The 19,444-nt window shown below is 31.8% G+C and overlaps 1 protein-coding gene across 1 annotated transcript in view; it reads right to left on the bottom strand.

Moving 5' to 3' along the window:
- Pka-C3 (Protein kinase, cAMP-dependent, catalytic subunit 3) overlaps nt 1–19,444 on the bottom strand; it is a gene marked incomplete at its 5' end in the record, with an annotated part of 39,189 nt that overhangs the window by 3,328 nt on the left and 16,417 nt on the right. The window contains 2 exon segments of the mRNA XM_067047751.1: nt 3,061–3,152; nt 18,512–18,665. Coding sequence (XP_066903852.1) covers nt 3,061–3,152; nt 18,512–18,665 — 246 coding nt within the window.

Raw genomic sequence — 19,444 nt, 5'->3', positions numbered from 1 at the left:
TTTTTTTATTTTTAATACTTTTAAGAAATAAAAACAATTCATTTGTCAATGATGGCAATTTTTTATTTTATTTTTTTATTGAGCTTGGTTAATTTACTTCTTTTTTCTATCCACATATGATCCTAAACTATCAATCCCCTTATCACCAACTTGTGAAAAGTCTGTTATGGATGAATGGTTGTTGCCATTAGGCCTGATATGGAAAGGTGATGGTTTGATAACTACATGGGTTAGTAAATATTTCTTTTTTGGTAGTCCCTTGAAATGTATATTGAGACTCTAACTCTAGAGAACAGAAGGGTAGTAACACTTCATAATACTTTAGGGATGGTAAAAAGTAGCTTGCCAGATCAGTTCTTTCTACCAATACCAGACAGTACCAGTACCCACTAGTGCTTTTAGGAATAAATGGTGGCATCAAAATTCAAAAGTATATTTTGCTAAGGAAGTTCATATATGGTTAATTTTTAAGCTGCTACATTACTTTTATATTTAGAATGTTTATTATTTCAAGGGTTTGCTTAAAAAAATAAGTAGCTGCCATTTTTTAAAAGTGTAAACGTAAAGAATAAATATGAGGCACATTTTCAATCTATTTTGCTTTTTGATTCCTTTAGGCATTATTCAAGTCAAATATAACTTTCAGACAATGTAAAACAAGTGTGATTATTGGAACTGCCTCTTTTTTTCTACTAAGTAGATATTCCCTCTACTTATATTTATATAAAAAAAATTACAAAAACCTAGCATTAAAATATTTAATTTATTTAAAATTTAGGGTGAAATATGCTTTAAGCATAAAGGGAATAGCACTAATAATTGGAATAACAAATAAGACTGGTAGCTCTATCTCTTGAATAGCTTGAGATGATGGGAGGAATAATTTTCAGGTGCAAAACAAAAGAACTATTTTTAGGCTCAAAATAGCAGATGTAATTCTAACTTAGGATGGAGCCAGCTGGTTTTTGCAACAAACATTGATAAACGGTTTGAGTTCCCTAAAAGGTATTAAACATGGGTTTTATCGCTTATTTTATTTTCAATTATTCATTAAAATAATTGTAAGCTCTATCCATAATTAATCCCATCCAGAATAACCTTGGATCAAAATATTGTTTTAGTTGTAGAATGGTCTTAGAAAAATTACGAGATGTGTTTCCGTCACTTGAAGTATCCATACTTAGTTTCACAACTTCTACACTCAAACCTAGAAGTCGCCTACATTTTGTTTTTGTTATTTCTCGTCCTTTCTTGGTATTTTCATTGGTTCTCAGTGTTTGAAATGATATATTATTATAAACTATATGCAAAATGCACTAAATAAATTTTATTCGCGCGTATAAGGATAAAATCAAAATATAAACAGAGATTGGAAAAATTAGCAGCTTATTTCCTCACATAAACACTGCGCTCGGCCGCGCTCAAAACATACAGAATTAAAAAAAAATGTAAACAATTAAAAAAATATACTAAAAATTACTTTAAAACAGACCTTCGACCATCTCAGGTATCAAATATCTCACAAACAGGTACTAACAGCATCGTTGCATATTCATGGGTAAAATAATAGAAATGAAATGACCCACCATATTGACATCAAATCCTATTCTCCCCCATAAACGTGGTAATGGTCACGTGAGCTATTCTGAAGTGACAGAATGTACGAACAAGGGCGTACCCAGGATCAAAACTAGGGGGGATGCAAGCCATGGTCAAGGTTGTGATATTTCAGCACGAAAAAGGAGAATGAAACCAAAATTTTAACAAAATGAAAAAATAATTACAATTATTTGCTAAATGCTTCATTAGTTATTACAATTATTTGTCTGGAAAAAAATTATTAAATTAATATATTTTTTTTTACTTCTCAGGGAGGAAGGGGGAAGAGGAGGGCAGCTGCCCCATCGCGCCTCACTGGGTACGTCCATGTGTACGGATATATTGAATCGGCATTTCGAGAGAGTTGTGTTTTAGGTTTGTTTTTTCCCCCTCTTTTCAACCCTAAAGTTTGAGACTTGAAAGCCTGCTTCAAACAGCAAACTAGCTGTGGTAAAACATTATTTCAAGCGGTTATTATTCCAAATTCCTTAAAAACGATAGACAGTTTTCAAAAAATGTTTTGTAAAAAGGGCTCATGTCGGAGAATGCTTCCCGAACATCCAGTAAGTTGGGAAATTCGATCAAAATTCTTGTAAACTTTCAAATTTGCTCTTTCCCCTGCCCTAAAAATTTGTTGTAGTAACGCCCCTGCAGGTAGAGGAACTGGATGGTAATTGTTATCCCAAACCTATTCAAGAAAGTGTCAAGGCGTGGTAGGAATTAGACTTAATTATTAACTGGGCAGTTGTTTTAATATTTGATTCTATTTTATTTTCAAATTGTTGAATTGCTATAATTGCCTTCATGACAACCGAAAAATAGAATTGTTAATAAACGAAACAAAATATTCACAACTATTAATACTTTGCCTGTAGCAGTAACCCACTTTAGAAACAAATTGAGGGGGAAACAACCTAGGCATGAGATAGCGAAACTTGAACAAGAATATTACTAGGTACTTTTGTATTGTTGTATGTTGATATGTAGTGTTTTTTAACCAACCAAATTGAATAGTTCATCGAAATTAAACTACTTCGTATGGGTATACCGTTGATTAGTCTTATATAGGGCTGACTATTAATATGAATTGTGATTAAAAAATATTTAATCATTTCATTACGATGTATGACCATACCTTAATTTTTTTATTATAATTATTAAGTCTTCCTTAATTTTTTTTTAATATCATAATTATTCTGAATTTCGTAACATATATTAATCACTTCCGATAAATTCTTCTTTTTCCATTGCAAGAGTAATTAAAAATCACAAGATGAGAAACAAAATATCATTTTGGTAAAAGAAAGTACATAAATTTCATTACTTGAAATTGAACCACTTTTTTATATCATATATAGTTTAAATTTATGCAGATTTTTGTAAGTGCATTATTCTAAAGTAAATTAATATGTGTACATCTTTGTAATAAAATGTTGATCGAATCATTAAAATGATACATACCAAGGGCCCACCAGTCCACCGCCTTATTATGACCTTTGGACTGGATTATTTCCGGCGCCAAGTACTCCGGCGTCCCACACAGTGTCCATGTCCTAGTAGTCAAGGAAAACATTTATATATTAGTAATATCATTGAATAAATGAAATAGCTAAATCTATTCATCTATAAGTATCACTATGATCTTAAAAAAAAAATTAATGAATATCTCCATTATAGGAAACAAAATAGTATTGTATACAGAACTACTAAAGAATTTACGTAAAATTAATGTATTATTCAAATTATGAACAACTATATTCTATATTTGATAACGACGGGTTACGATAAATAAGCAAGACCTTCATGACCTCTTACGACCCACCTCGCCAACGTTTCAGACGTTAGCAAAGACATGTGCTTAATTGATGGTCATAATAATTATATTGAGGCTTAACGGAACCGAGGGTTCGATGCCGCTTGCTCCATCAATCTCTGCCTACACTCTCCCTCCTCTTCAGGGTCTACAAGGCAAGGCTTGGGTCATTCTTCCCATCTACTAAGCGTACATCTAGCGCGCTTGTCCGTTGATTTAGCGCTGAATTCCATTTTAGTGATTATTAATTTAACTTGAACATTTCCCGCCAAAATAGTAATTACGGTTACTATTAGGACCGTCGCTCCCCGGAGGTCTTAGCGGGGCGGGTCCGGCGGGGAAGGATTGCTTTTTGTGTGTTATGATCTCATCTTGTGAGATTAAAAAGTAGGGAAAATCTAGTCCTTAAAGTTTATTATTTCAAAGTGAAAACAGATTTTAAAAACAATAAAATCAGGCAAAGTTCTCAAGATACATTATTTCCAGTAAATATCATTGGTTATATTAATATTAGGAGGAATAATATATATTTTTAAATTTGATTCTGTTTAACGTTAAGGAAAATTTATTTATATTTGAGAGTTCTGGAATTTTGAAGTGCACGAGTTTATATGGAAACCTGGTCAAAATACATATAAACATGAATGCAATATCTAATAGCTACTTTTTCAATTTCACTTACCTATGTATGGAATATATAGTAAGGGAAAGTATTGCTATCCTGTGTATCATTGACTGTGTATGTGTGTCTCTGTGACTGCGTATGTGTGTCTTTGTGACTGTATGTGTGTCTCTGAGACTGTGTGTGTGTGTGTCTCTGTGACTGTGTATGTGTGTCTCTGTGAACAGCCGTATGAACGTCGTATGAAACTGAAATTACATGTTTATTATTAACAACTATTATAATTGTTTCACCTTCTTCAAGAGGATTATTGCATCTTCATCTTTAAATCAATAATCACTAATCAAAGTGATTGAAGAAATCTTTTTGGAAATTCATTAAACCATTGAAATTCATTAGTTTTAAGGGGAGAGTGATAAAGTACACTGATATAAATGGCAGAATATAACCTTTTAATGACTATAAAAATAAATGTAACCAAAAAAAACAGCATTAGTACAGCACTATGCCGAAAATGGACACAATATTAATTTTCAAGATGTTGAAATACTAAATAAAGAAAACAGCTACAGAATAAAGCTTTCAGAAGCAATTACTAAATCCGAAAATCACAGAATGTATTATATGCCGATTTACTAAATGAACTAAAAAAAAAAAAAATAATAAACTGCCTGCATTTTATTTTCCCGACGAAAACAGTTGAATAAAATGCAGAGCCGAGTGCACTAAAATAGCACAGTGGCAAATAGTCTCTTTAGGAATCTATATGTGGTAGCGGCAAAACATTTTTTTTAAAAAAAGAATGTTGACGATCTGTAGACATTTCTGGAGTTAAAAAACAAGGTAGAAAAAATTATTAAAATTAGTTTTGAGAGATATAAATAAAAAAAAATTTTTTCCCCCCCAAAATAAGGAAAAATACAATCAACATATTAGTTTATAAAAAAGTGTTTTAAAAGTAATGTATGTTATTAATATATAATTTTTAAGTGTAGAATTACTTAATAAATTTGCAGAGAAAAATCCCGGAGAAGAATAAATGTTGACGAATACTTCCATGGAGTTTGTATTTATAATGCACAAGAATTTTAGTAGGATGACAGAGGTAAAACATGAGGGAGAAAAGTTTGAAAATGGCCAAAGTTTTATAATAAACGTGTGAAACGTCACGAAAATACATATATGTAAAAAATATAATTGTTTGAAAGTGAAATTAAAAATATTTAAAAAAATATATATTTTATACGTGGTTTTAATGAGCTTCTAAAAATTTTTATCAATCATTTTGCTTCATTAGTAATGTGACTGCAGCTTTCGATAAAATCGAAGTGCCATTTTATAGAATCGATTTTTCACATCAATGTACAAGAATGGTCTTCAATAGCAACTAGGTATTAATCTCATTGAAATAGTGTGACAGGGCTTAAATGACGAACTTATAAAAAATCTTCCCCATGAGTACTTTTAAATCGGTTTATTTGAAAACAAAAAATAAACAGTACTTCTTATTGGCAATAATAAACAGTAGATAAACACAAAATATTAAAGAATTTCATAAAGAAATAAAGGAGAAAAAAAGGTAAAATAGAAATTTCCGATTCTAAGGAGAAAAATCGAGACCACCTGATCTTTAGGAATACATTACGGCTTCCTTATCTTTTGTTGTAGTCTTGCCAGGAACAAATTTGTATGCATTATTCCCAATTCTAGAAGTCCTAAAATACGAATTTTTATAGCAACAGAAAAACAATTTTGTATTCATAATTTCTCCTTTCCTTGTCTTAGATTTTCTTTTTTTTTTTTTGGAAAATGACAAAAATAGCAAAATACTTGGGGGCGTAGGCGTAAGTAGGTTAGGGAGTGGATGCGATGCACAGCACTAGTTTGTTTTTTTCTTTTTGAGGGAAAATGTAATTATCTTTAAGTGATTTGAGATATGGAAGAATGAAGTTTTCTTTTCTTATAACACTTATTCTGCTTTTTATCGGAGGTTTAAGCTGGAAGTTGAATGGGGGGAGTGTTCTCTCCCCGCCCAATAATTGAAAACCCCAAAAAATTGGTAAATAGGATATTTGAGAACCTACTTTAAACTGCAAAATTGTGGTACAGCATAGTTCAAAGAGGTTATTTTACCTAATATTGCTCCAATAGGTTCTTTAGAGAGGCAAATTTTAGAAGAAACACAAATTTTAGAGAGCACCCAAACACCAAGAAATAATGATAAAATTTAACCCTACTAAAATATTTTCCTTTCCTAGTAGTGGTAATGAAAGTAACAAAAGAAACAATAACTTGAATTCCATTTCCGGTTTTCTTAAAAACGACTTATGATGAATAAATCATGATAATTGCAGCTTTTTTTTGTTTTTCTTAATTGAAAGTATTGCTCCTACTGTATGATTTTTTAAAGGTACCTTTTCTGTTTGGAAAAGGTATATTTCCATGCAGAATATTTTCCTCAAAGAATTAAATCAAACTGATTTATGAACCCAAAATTAAATAATTGTACTCGTTTATTGTCTGTTTTTTAGTTGGAGGCAAAACAAAAAAGAAACCACTTAATTATCTGGAGTAAAAAATCGTGCTATTCTTAGTTAGACATGATATATAATAATTATTTCAGTTATTTTTTCGTAGTACGTAGTATTATGGTCGGTCACGGACATTTTGCACTTCTTGAATTCTTTTCATCACGATAATTAGGTAAAAACATTTTTTGAATTAAAAAGATTCAGATTAATTAGCTAAAATATTACTGTAATAAGTTAGATGTCATTTGAATCCCCAAGACAGTGATTTTATGAAACAAACAGGAAGAGTAATTTATTAAAATAGCAATAATAATAAAATATAAGTAATACGTAATTTATTTCCGTGAGAAAGGAAATTCTCAGATTTAGAACATTAAATGATCATGTTAAGAAAGATTGCTATATTACAAGTTCAATTTGTCATAACTTGGACTGTTCTAAATATAAAGCAAAATAACAAGATAGTGATATTTTTGCCTGTTATTCTCTCTGCCCTTTAAACTAGGAATATAAGCTATTGGATTGTACAATCCATTTATTATATTTGTTGATACTATCAACTGGGTGGCTGCCAGTTGGACCCAGGGGTCTGGTCTCTTTCTGTACAGTTGGACCAATTAGCTATCTGCTACTTCCCAGTCCTATATTATCATCTAGGGCATTATTAATGACTCCTAATTCTGAAGAGAAAGGCATTATTTATAGATAAGGTACTAATTTCAACTGTCAGAGGGGAATATGTAGGTTAATTTCCTGTCCTAAATGATTTACATGTTTCCGAATCTGCCAATGGGAAACCGATTTCCATTCAAATCGCAACTGCCGTCCCAAAGTGATGCTGAAAGAATCATACACTCGTACATTCACTGTTATTTGTATGGATCAATTTACAAAGTGGTTTTGTAAACATAAATTTTGTTTTTTGTTAATGTTAATTTTGTTTTTAAAATCATGGCCATAAAAACCAGTCCAACAAAGAACCTAACTTAGGAAACGAGTAATAAGAAAATACGAAAAACTCCTATATCAGACCATATAAAAGCTCAGTATATTTGAAAAGATCTATTGCTTATCTAAAGCTTGCTACTGCTTGTAGGAAATACGTACACTTTTTTTTCTTTAGACTTCACTGGCTTGCTCATTTACCGATAAGAACAGCTAAGCATTGCAGGATTTGTAGAGATTTTGAGCCAACCTATGTATCTAGGAGATTGTTACCCTTTTCCAATTAGAATAGGAATGTCAAGATTTATTTCGCGGAATCAACTCAAAGCAAATATTCAGTGGTCTTACTAAATTGGTAGTGATCCTATGCCGTTTCGAATCCAACGTATATCAATATAAATATTAACGATGCTACGAATTTTTTTGTACAACATTAGACCAAATATTTTAACAGCTTAGGTCTGGCTACATTAACTAATAAATTTTGAAAATAATTAAATAAATCTATTACAATATTTATATAAAATAAAATATGAGCAAAGATACTTATTTATCCATGATTATAGTGTTTTCTATTATTCACAAGTTCACCGAAGTTTCAATGAAATTAAGGAGGAATCTTTACGGATGGATGTGGGTAAAGAGTTCCAAAATGAGATAGCTCGAACATCATAGAATTAGGGATATAAAAAATATTTATGTTTAAGAGGTGAATGGATAAACTTAGGATAAGGAAGTCAGTCTTTGATTTTTTATCAATGTAGGAACGGTTTTTTGGTTATTGAAATATAAATGTGCCAAGGAGGTGTTGTCTTCGGACACTGGGGTAGAGCCAACTTCGCTCGGAATAGTTAAATGACTTCGTCAGATGTGAAAACTCCAACGAAATAATAATTTCGTCACTTAGCTTAAATAATTTCGGCACTTAGCTTTGGGGTAGCTCGTAGTTCAGACATTCAGCCATACGATGCGTCCTATTACGAAGTGTATAACGTTCGACGTTCAATATGTACAAACGACTAAACTAACTCTACTCTAATATCATTAAAGTGAAAACAATATAATTATAAATTATTAATGATAACTTTTTAGTTTAAAACACCTCTTAGTTGAATGAATGATTCGAGTTCATCTTCAACAAACCGTTTATTTTGTTAATGTCATAGCTACAATGTCAGTTGTTCCTTCTCTGAGACATAGTAATTGACAGTCACAGCTATTAGAGTGCCAACTAAAGGCAATAAAAAGACTATCATTAAGTCCGACTCAAGAATAAACCATTCATGTTTACTCAACGGAAGTCTTACGTATTTATTTCAGTTTTTAAATATCAAATTAGATCTAAGAATTGTTGGATATAATTAATTTTGTTTATTATATTATAAATAGATTAACCTTATATATTAATTTACCATGGTTCCGGGGTTGTTGGCCGCTGATTTACATAAAGGTAATAGAACGAATAAACATAAAATCACTAGTGGGAAGTTCCGTCCAAAGGACTCACCCTGTTCACATTTCAACTAACCTGTCCCTCTTCGTTTCAGAAATAATTTTCTTTAAGCAATTTAGAATACAAATTTTTCTTAGCCCAGATTTATTGCAAGTATAAAGCAAAAGGAGCACCGTAGTTAATAATCTCGGTTTCATAGGCATGTCGATTTTGAGATACAGTAACCAATAAGTCGGTTTGTGAGTGGTACAAATATATTATTTTGTGATATAGTAACCAATAAGTCAGTTTGTGAGTGGTACAAATATATTATTTTGTGATACAGTAAACAATAAGTCGGTTTGTGAGTGGTACCAATATATTATTTTGTGATACAGTAACCAATAAGTCAGTTTGTGAGTGGTACAAATATATTATTTTGTGATATAATAACCAATAAGTCAGTTTGTGAGTGGTACAAATATTTTATTTTGTGATACAGTAACCAATAAGTCAGTTTGTGAGTGGTACAAATATATTATTTTTGATACAGATAAAACGGATTTCCATCTTTTTCAATACTGATCAGATTTGGATAATGTTTGATAATTTTCTTAGAGTTTTAAATTATCTTTTGAAAGAGTGTTTATAATATTATAGGAGATGTTTTCGAGTCATTCTAAACCTAATGATTCACTATTACTTTTTTAATACACAGAGTTTCTTAGTTCTAGGAAGATATATTTTTTTTAACTACTTAGAGCTAGAATTTTTTTAACCCAGTTCACATATAGCATAAGGGAACCACCATTAATAATTTCGACTTCATAAGCATTGTTTTTGATAATCAGTGGTCAATAAATCAGCGAGTGAGTGGTTACAGACAGCCATTCTCGCAGTAAGTTTCGACTAAAAACAAGTAAAAAAACAAACTAAAAATAAAATAATCAAACAAATTACGAATTAACTTTCGACCGTTTCTATAAAATTATATTTGTCAGTCATAGGTTTATATTTTTGTTGAATGAAGTTATTTATTTATTTATTGTGATTTACAACTGTAGCGGAAATACAATACATGAATATGAGAAAAGTTTCAAACACTTGATAATCTTGTGAACGATCCACCCAATGGTGGTACTTCAAATATTAATTTAAATTAGAAGGTCCCTTGGCCATTTTCTTTTCAGACGCCTCGAAGGATTATCGGAGATTGTTAAGGATGAGAAATTAAGATCTAATGGGTTAGGAAGGGTAAAGAGTTTGAAATGATATGATGTATATCTGTTTCGGGCCAAATCTGCATCGAAAGTGATGTTAAGGTCTTTGTTGATGAGTTTATTTGTGACGTAATAAGGAGCATAAAGTATTTTGGATTGTAAGGATTGGATACGGGCGGAATTTGATGCTTTGGTAGAGCCACACAGCTCCATTTATTAAATTTTGAATAAAATAAAAAATAATTAAGAAAACGTTGTGGTGAACAAATAACATTGAACTATTTTTTATGGTTCGTTTTATTCATTTGTTCTATATTTATATTATAAATAGTGCTTCATTATATTATATATTATTTTTAGTGCTTTATTTATATAAGAATAAGATTATAGCGAGTAAAGGTTTTGTACATTTTTTTTTTTTATAATTAATTTTCAAAGACATTTCAATTCTCCATACCGAGTCGAAATCGATGAGTTGTTACGGCATTCCTGAAATAGCCATGTCCACAACGACCGTGTTTCAATATTTAAAGCAATAGAGAAATTTGTGTGACTTTCATTATATCCCTGGGAATTCGTTCCCCGAGAAACTTGGTAAGCAGTGGGTGACGGAATGAAAAGCTGAATAAATGACAAATTTAATATTTTTTGCACTTTTCATGGACCGATTTCTTATTTTTCAATAAATTACATATACAAATAAACAATTAAACCAATCATCAAACTCTAAATAGATTACTTAAAATCTAAATATTTAAGTTTACTTATTCCCTGTTTGATACGGGTGTACAAAACGGGTGCATGAGGAACAATAAAAATACGAGTCGAATTCACAGACGTCTTTATACATCGAGGTGTAACACATAACTTAATAACCAGAAAAATTTCAGAAATTTCAAAAACTATAATCAATTAGTTTACCATACGACTGGCGTGAAAGATAACGGAGTGAGAAAGAGCAGAGCTCCCAAAAAAATAAAGAATTTCAATGAAGCGTTCATATTCACACAATTTTTTCTGCTTTTAATATCTTTATTATGATCTAAAAAAGGATTTATTCAAAATTTGGTTTAAGATTGCTTTATTTCTAATTTGCTTCTAAGGTTTTATAGAGAAAAGCAAAGGCCAAAAGGTTGCGTTTGAGCATTACTAATTTATTGGGAATTTTTCTTTAATATGATTTATGGGAAATAGCAGTGCCCTTCAGACGCATTTGACGCTTCTGAGAGGAAGCCCCAAATTGAGAACTTGAGATAACACAAGTTTCTGTGGAGTTAATTAGTCAGATTTAATGTTAGTTTTGTTTGTGGAAAACTAAATTATCTTTCCAAACAGTGGTTTTAATGTTTCAGAAGATGCATAGTTTTCGAGATATTCTAAAAACACTTTAGTTTAGATTTTGGAAATAATTTTTTGTTTATTCCCTCACGTCCACATTTTTTGAGGCCCGATGTTGTTCAAATCTTCCGCATAAAGAGAACCACTTATATTTTAAACTTCATTGGCATTATATTTTTTGGGGACACAGTGAATATGTCAGTGAGCGAATTGCAGTGGAAGCGTGCAGAACTTGTTGTAGACGATTGTGTTAAGGCGCCACTTTAGGAACCACGAAATTGCATCTGCGCCCGTTCGATTCCAGTCAGGACCGATTGCCTTTCATTTCGAGGCGGTCTCACGAAATTAAAACTCGACTTTTTCCACTCTAGTTAGAAATAGGGTGGTAACTTGTAGGATAACCCCTCCCTCCCGTAAATCAGAAAAGACCAGGAAGGGGATGAACCAAAAATAAAAGACACGTATAGACGGGTTTCATTATGTAGATACATTTTAATATATAATACAAAGGAACTTACATAATATGCAATAATAAAATATATGTAGTTTGTTTTATTATCTGCTAAATTATTTTAAATATCAATATTTAAAAGATTATACGTGAAAAGAGAAGATTATATGTTAGTTATTATATCTTTGATAGGTTTGTTCAAATACTGCCTCTTCAGGTGACCAAGACCCATACAGGTGGTAGTTCGAATTACTCAAGAATAATTTTTTTTAAAATCAAAACTGTTAAAGTAATAAAAATAACTGCTAAACACGGGAAGTACACTAGCAGGGCTTGAAGTAGTGACAATACCGGAACCGGAGCAACAAACTGGTCTATTTTTTAGGACTTTAGCCAGTTCAAGAAGTAACTGCAGTCAGTAATGAGCTGTGGAAACAAAATCTCTTTGGAAACCAGCCAACGAAACGTCAAAACTTAACAGGTGCTATTTTGGACTCAGCAAACACCTGAGAGCTCTTCCATCTCCAGCAGAAAAAGTGCCAAAGACTACATTCGTCTGTCATCGTGGGGTGTGAGTATTACACAACTCTTACCAGGCTCGTCTTAACCCGGAGATCTGGACTATAACAGAACCAAAAGAGAATATTTTTAATTTTTGAAATATCCTCTGACGCGATCGCCTGGGAAACCCTTGGTCCGACCAGGCACTTTTACAAGAACCAACGGACTGGTGAAAACCACACAGATTACTAGTGTCACGTAGGGTGTGCAATGATAAATATAACCATTTTAAATACTTTAAAAATATATCAGGTCAACAAGTGAAAATATAAAATTATTCTAATTTTATAAACTATAATTTAACAGTATTTAATAAAAAAAATGGGAACTTAGAAATAAGAGAATTCTAGGGATAGATAAATAAAAGTATGGTCATTCAAAGGGAGGGCAGTAGCAACGTGGTAGGGCGTGATGCTACGAACTCCAAGGACCTGAGTTCGAATCCGGATGGGCAGTTAACTGTTTTCTGCTACACTGCTGCCGTGAGTCAGCTCTGTGGGTTCTGGAGCCCTCCTGGTGTCCACCCAGCCTCATAAATTGGGCACCATAAATTGGGTTAAAATCTGGCGGTCGAGCGTGATTCTGGCCAAATCACCTCCTTGCACAACCGTTGGTCTAGTAACAGTACTTCCTCACAAAGTACTGAACCCTTGACCCTTCATGGGTTCTAGCGGTACAGATTTTAATTTTTTTTAATGGTCATTCAAAACGAGAAATATACGAATACTAAATATTCTTATCTAATTATAGTATAGCATTAATTACTTCATAAACCTATAATACTCACCTTGTCAAATCTCCATCTATGTTGAATTGAAGCTATCAATCCAATTTCTCGATTCTAGGTTTCGACTTAAAAGGCAATGATGCACTTCTATGGGCGGGCTGGTCTATGGAGTTTTAATATTCTAATAGCTCAATTATTGAATGTAGCGTTATTTCGATGATTTGTTAATTGTTTTGTTCATTGAAAATAAACCTGCGATTGTAATATGGAATTTGATCTCTAATGTTACCTTTTAATTTGTATCAAGTTATTCTAATTTTCTTTAATATTCGTATAATTTATTACCAAATGTACAAAATAAAATGGCACCTAATTCGTAAAAATGTTTGATCATCAGTTTAAAAAATGCATTTGAACATAAAAATCCGGGCTCTGGGCATAACTATTAAGGTGGGATAATATAACTAGTTATAAAACAATATGGTCCCTACATACTATTTTTATACATACTATCAAGGAATCAATATATTTTTGTTGAAATTATCATTATCACTATTAAAAACTAAGGGAAATTATTGATTGAAGTAGTGAATTTGCATTATTTGCGGATGTGATCTAACTGAGACGAGGAGTCCTTGAACCCAGTCCTGGAAACACGGGTATTAAAAGGACGAGAAGTGGTGTATTCTCAGGAGAGCAGTATTCTAATAAATCAAAAAAACTGTTTTGGCACGAGGCTTCGCTTCTGAACAAGTATTTATAGAAGTTAATTTACTGTCTATTCCCACATCTGCCTCAGTTCTGACCTCTCTCTGGTCTCTGGTTGCTCCCAACATGCAACCTCTGCAATGGACCCAACGCACCGGAAGAAGCCCACTTTCCTAACGAGCTATTCTCAGCGATATTCCATACCAAAAAATACCATCTGCTATATACGGGATAATTCATGTAAAACAGGACAGGTGATCATAAAGAAAATGTTTTTCTGCATAAATTCAAAATAAGACTAAAGTATAGCATATTACAGTAATTTAGATTACAAAAGTATCAGTATACATTACTAAAACGTTCTGTGAGAACCGTTCAGTACTTATCTTATATATATTTTATTTTCACTTAGTACTTATACAGTTTGTTTAAATATTAGTGTTAGTTGGGTAGACCACCTAGGGGTGAAGATGGACTTACACTATAGGTTTCCTCATCAGTCTTGAAGGACGTTCAAAACAAAAAAAGATACCGACCTCGTAACTTTCTATTTTTACCCTCGCCAGTAGGGAAAAAAAATTGATTCTGGCCCAGGGCGATGAGGCTTTTTGGACTTTGGACCCTAGCCTCAACTCTACCTTAGCCACTGATCACGTGACTAGTGCAAAGCCAATCAATTCCATCATGTGGTCGCGAGAAAAAAAGTGAGCGAAATTTGGATTCAACCACAAACGCTAATTTAACTACGCATCTTCTTAGTCACGTGACCGTTGTTTATCGGTTCTGTTATATCACATGACCCTTCTATTATCCCTACCTCTCTCTAATCAACCAATTACAGCACCTCCTTCCCTCAGTCGCTATTTTGTTTATATCCACCATCCTTTGAAGGATCAGGTCCCCACTTTTTAATCTACCATTTTATTTCATGCAACTTGAGAAAGCTGAGTGTGCTCGGCCGCCATATTGTTCTGTCGGCTGTTTGAGAGACTTATGTATTTGGTATGAAGCTGATTGTGTCCGGCCACCATTTTGAAATTCGCCGCCATTTTATTACAAGGGTCTCGCGATGCTCTTCCTTTCCGTTCACCACCATTTTTTCGCAGGGAATGCAGAAATTGGCAGGTATAATATAAAGGTCATGTGATATAAAAGAGCCGTTAACCAACGGCTTCTACGGTCATGTGACTAAAAAGAGGCGCGGTCAAATCATCGTTTGTGGTTAATCGCGTGAGTGGTTAAGGCTAGCTAAATTAGAATACAAATTTCCCTCACTATTTGACACGTGACCAAATGATGGTTTTGATTGACAGTGCAATGGTCATGTGACAAGCGGTTAAGGTTAGGTAAAACAAAAATTCAAATTAAACACTCTCATATTTAGGTCATGTGACCAAATGCTGGCATAGGTCACGTGCCCAGTAAGGTAGGATTGAGGGTAGGGTCCAAAGTCCAAAAAGACTCATTACTCCAGAGCCCCAGGGCAGAATCGACTTTTTTCCCCTACTCTTGCCTGGTTATATCTAATATACAGAAGGAGCGAGAGGGCTGTCCAATAGATAACCTACCTTTTCTAATTACTATAGGAGTATCGATTTTTCATTCCGTGGAGCCGTCACAAAATAAAATTCAACCCACCCAGGCCGGATTCTAACGGACACTGCTTCTCATATAACCAGAAAAGTTCGGGCGGTTTTGGATTTTCGTTCGCTTCGTATATATCTATGTAACTCTTTAATATTTTGTATTTATGCATTATTTATTATTAAAGGTTCTCTAGAGGTAGATTTTTTGAAAATTGACATTAATGCCCTGTTAAGCTATTTCAATGAGGATAGTATCTATCTGGTAGTATTGCTCATTGATTCAGGAAGTTTTATGAAAATCATTAGAGCCGTTTTGAAAAGTATTAAAAACTGGTTCTGTAAAGTTGCATTGCCGTTATGTTATGCTACAGAGTAAATTTTCATCGTATAGGAGAAAAACTGAAAAAATCTTTTCATTTTTTAAAATGAATTTTATACTATAAATTGGACGCCACAATGTTGAAATTCGTATTATAAAAAGTAAGTATTCTAAAAAAATATAAATTAACAAAAATTTAAATTATTAAAAATTTTCTTCAAGACTCCTTCTCGGTCTCAAGTTGACTGGATGAATATGCATTTAATAAATTTTTGGAGCAAAATTGAAATTATCACATGTTTGCAAAATTCCATGGGAATGCATTAAATATTGTAGTAAAATTATATGAGTACTTGAACAATATTACATAGTTATATAATTATAAAGTAGTGAAAAGTATAATATATAAGAACAAAACCAGAGAAGAGGTTTCACTGGGTGCTGTCTTCCTTATGGCTTACATGCAATTTATTAATTCAGTGTAATTGTCAGGCAATCTGCTGATTGTCAATTTTGGATTGTAAGGGTGTGGATATAAATAAAAAGAGATAAAAAATAATACAACAGCAAATGTTTTGTTTTTAAATATAATGATTGCACTAAACTATTAAGAATATGTTTTAGAAAAAAACGATTGGTATGAACCTTTATATAAAAAAGTTCTCAGGATAAAATAAGACATTGAAATAGCTTTCACAGTTAATAAGTTAAAGTTGCATACAAATTTAAGATAAGGTTAGAAAACTAAAAATATTAGTACAACTAAAACTTTTTAAAAATAAAAATTAACCGATACTTTCGATCCTTGATTATAAACTAAGCTGCTCTGACTTGAATAGTCACAGACTACTAACATTAACACAGAAATAGCCAGTATCAAAACAGAGATTAAAGTTGTGATTTATATCTGGCTGAGCCCTTGTGCACCTGCTGTGTTAGTATGAAATTAAAACCTTAATTCCTCCCAAATACATTTAGAAACTATTAGGTCATTAGAAATAATATTACTACTATTAGGTCATTAGAAATAATATTACTACTATTAAAGTAATATTTAATAAATTTCATGTTGTATTTTACTTATAAAAACATTAACTGCTTAATATCATAAGGATGTTCGTTTATATTTTGAAGTGTACTTTAACGGAATATTTTATTTATTTATTTTTTTAACAGAGAAATATACAATATATATACATTTTTTATTTATAGAAATAGGTGGTACGATACCTTGAATTCTCGAATCGAAATCAGAACACTACAATCAAAATAACATCCAAAAGTAGAATAAAACAATACCGGCATTTCGCAATACTCTTTGTTTTGACACAATAACCGTACTTGACCCAATTTCTCATATTTTAGCAATCCTGTGCCCTGACAGCCCTGTGGTTTCCTCTAACCTCCCCTAAACCTTTTAGGATCTTCTTAACATTTCGAAACATCTATAAAGCAACCTTGAAAATGGAATTAGATTTTAGGGTCAAGTAATTCTTTTTGCCAATTAAAATTATGATGCCCACTCTTCCTTAGATTCTGATTAAAATAGACAACGTAATAGACATATATCTTTGTTTCATTGCATATTCTCTATGAAAATGTTCCTGATCTATTTAAAATGAAACATCGCTTAGAGACGGACTGACGAATTATGATCATAATGGATATAAGGTTTATTTATAAAGAACAATGTTGATTAAGAGATTTCCTAACCATTTTGAGAAGTTTAAGAATACATTGTATAACTTTTTGGCACTTCTTCTAGTAGTGGTCGTTTATTTAGGATCCAAAACATTCAAGAGAGAACGAAAAGGATGCAATCCAATTCCTTTTCTTTACTTTGTTGATCAAATTTCGGCTTCACATCTATGGCGTAGATACTATTAAATATTACACTGTGACTCGTTAACAAACTATTTATTACTAACCAACGACCATTCTAAAATATGACAAAACGATTAAAATATTAATAAATAGGTAAACCTTTATATAAAAAAGAGGAACGTAGTAAGCTTAAAAAATATAAATGAATATAACACTATTTAATAACAAGTGAAGTATATTCATTAGCAATTCTATCACTCATTACTGAACTTGTAATTAATTAAAATTCTATTAATTTATATTTATATAATTTTAGCTGCACTATGTTCTTTTTTTTACTATATAAATTTTTACATTATTTTTATTTATATTCTAATAGTTTTATCGTATTTTACAATGTTTGTATCTTGTTCGCATTTAGCCCTGATATAGCCGTACAAAGTTAGACGAAACGTTGGTTACTAATTGTTTTTTTCACTATTTTGTACCTATATTGACCACCACTCGGAATAAATTCTTATAATAATTGTTTTTTAAATATGCATAAGTTTACAAAGGTTTGAACCCGAGCATTTTATCCAAAAGCAAAGGGACGAATGGCTGGCAGGAGACTGGCGGAATCATTATGGTGAAGAAATGTTTTACAAAAAAAAAAAAAAAAATTATAATAAATGAAATGAAGGTACAGTTTCGTTGTTATAAGATTTTATAAAATTGTAGACAATAATCATTTCTAAGTCAGATTAAATTATTTTGTTTTTTAAAGGTAATATAAAATATAACAATAAGGTAATAACTATATTTAGATATGGTAAAATATTTTATCTAAACATACCTATCGGTGAGCTTCTTGGCGAAGCCGAAGTCAGTAATTTTTAGGTGTCCCTCTTTGTCGAGAAGAAGGTTCTCAGGTTTCAGGTCTCTGTAGACTATTGACTGGGAGTGCAAGTACTCCAGAGCGACTACTATCTCGGCGGTGTAAAACATGGCTGCAAAAATAAATGCCAGTTATAATTTTATGTAGTCTTAAATTAATGTTACATCAATAAGTTAACTAACAAGTTTATTTAATTAAAGTTTTGTCAAAACTCATTAAAGATATATGTAAATTAGAGAAAAATATTTTTTCATGTTTTAAATTAATTAGAATTAGAATTTCATTGTTCAATTAAATTTTATTAGTAACTTAAAATCAGTTTCGTAATGAATAGTTTCGAAGGAAAAAATAGTAATATAGATTAATTACAGAGAGTTATAAGTTTGTTGATATCATGCCATGTGCATAACAGTCATGAGAATAAAGAGATTTCTATTGATCAAGATACCCTCTTTTGTCTTCCTCCAGCTTGAGTGTTGACGACGTCCAACAGGTGTTTCAGATTTTGCATATTTATTTCCTACTTTGCATTTGCTAGCTCTCACCTTCGCAGATATTAAGCACACTCGTGAAAAGAATCCTTATGTCTTGAAGATATAGAAGAGATAACTTCGGTGTTATCCTCATGATTCATCGGATCTAGACGTATTTGGAACTAAAGTAATAAGCGTAGGTGAAATTACAGCACAGCTTTAGTATATGGTGTAAATAAATAATGTGAGGAATAATTTATTTTTTATAATATGAAGAAGATCGTCAGAGGTGCGGTTAAAAAGAACAAAATAGTTAAAAACAATTTTCTTCTTTCTAACCAAAACCCTTACTATTTTCTTCATATTTTAAGTTATACGGTCAACTATCTATCTATCTATATATATATATATATATATA

This window comes from Halyomorpha halys, unplaced genomic scaffold (genome assembly GCF_000696795.3).
Source record: "Halyomorpha halys isolate HHAL.00 unplaced genomic scaffold, Hhal_1.1 Scaffold2685.1, whole genome shotgun sequence".
NCBI lineage: Eukaryota > Metazoa > Arthropoda > Insecta > Hemiptera > Pentatomidae > Halyomorpha > Halyomorpha halys.
The sequence above is the reverse complement of the archived record's forward strand: the minus strand, read 5'-3'. Positions and strand labels throughout refer to the sequence as shown.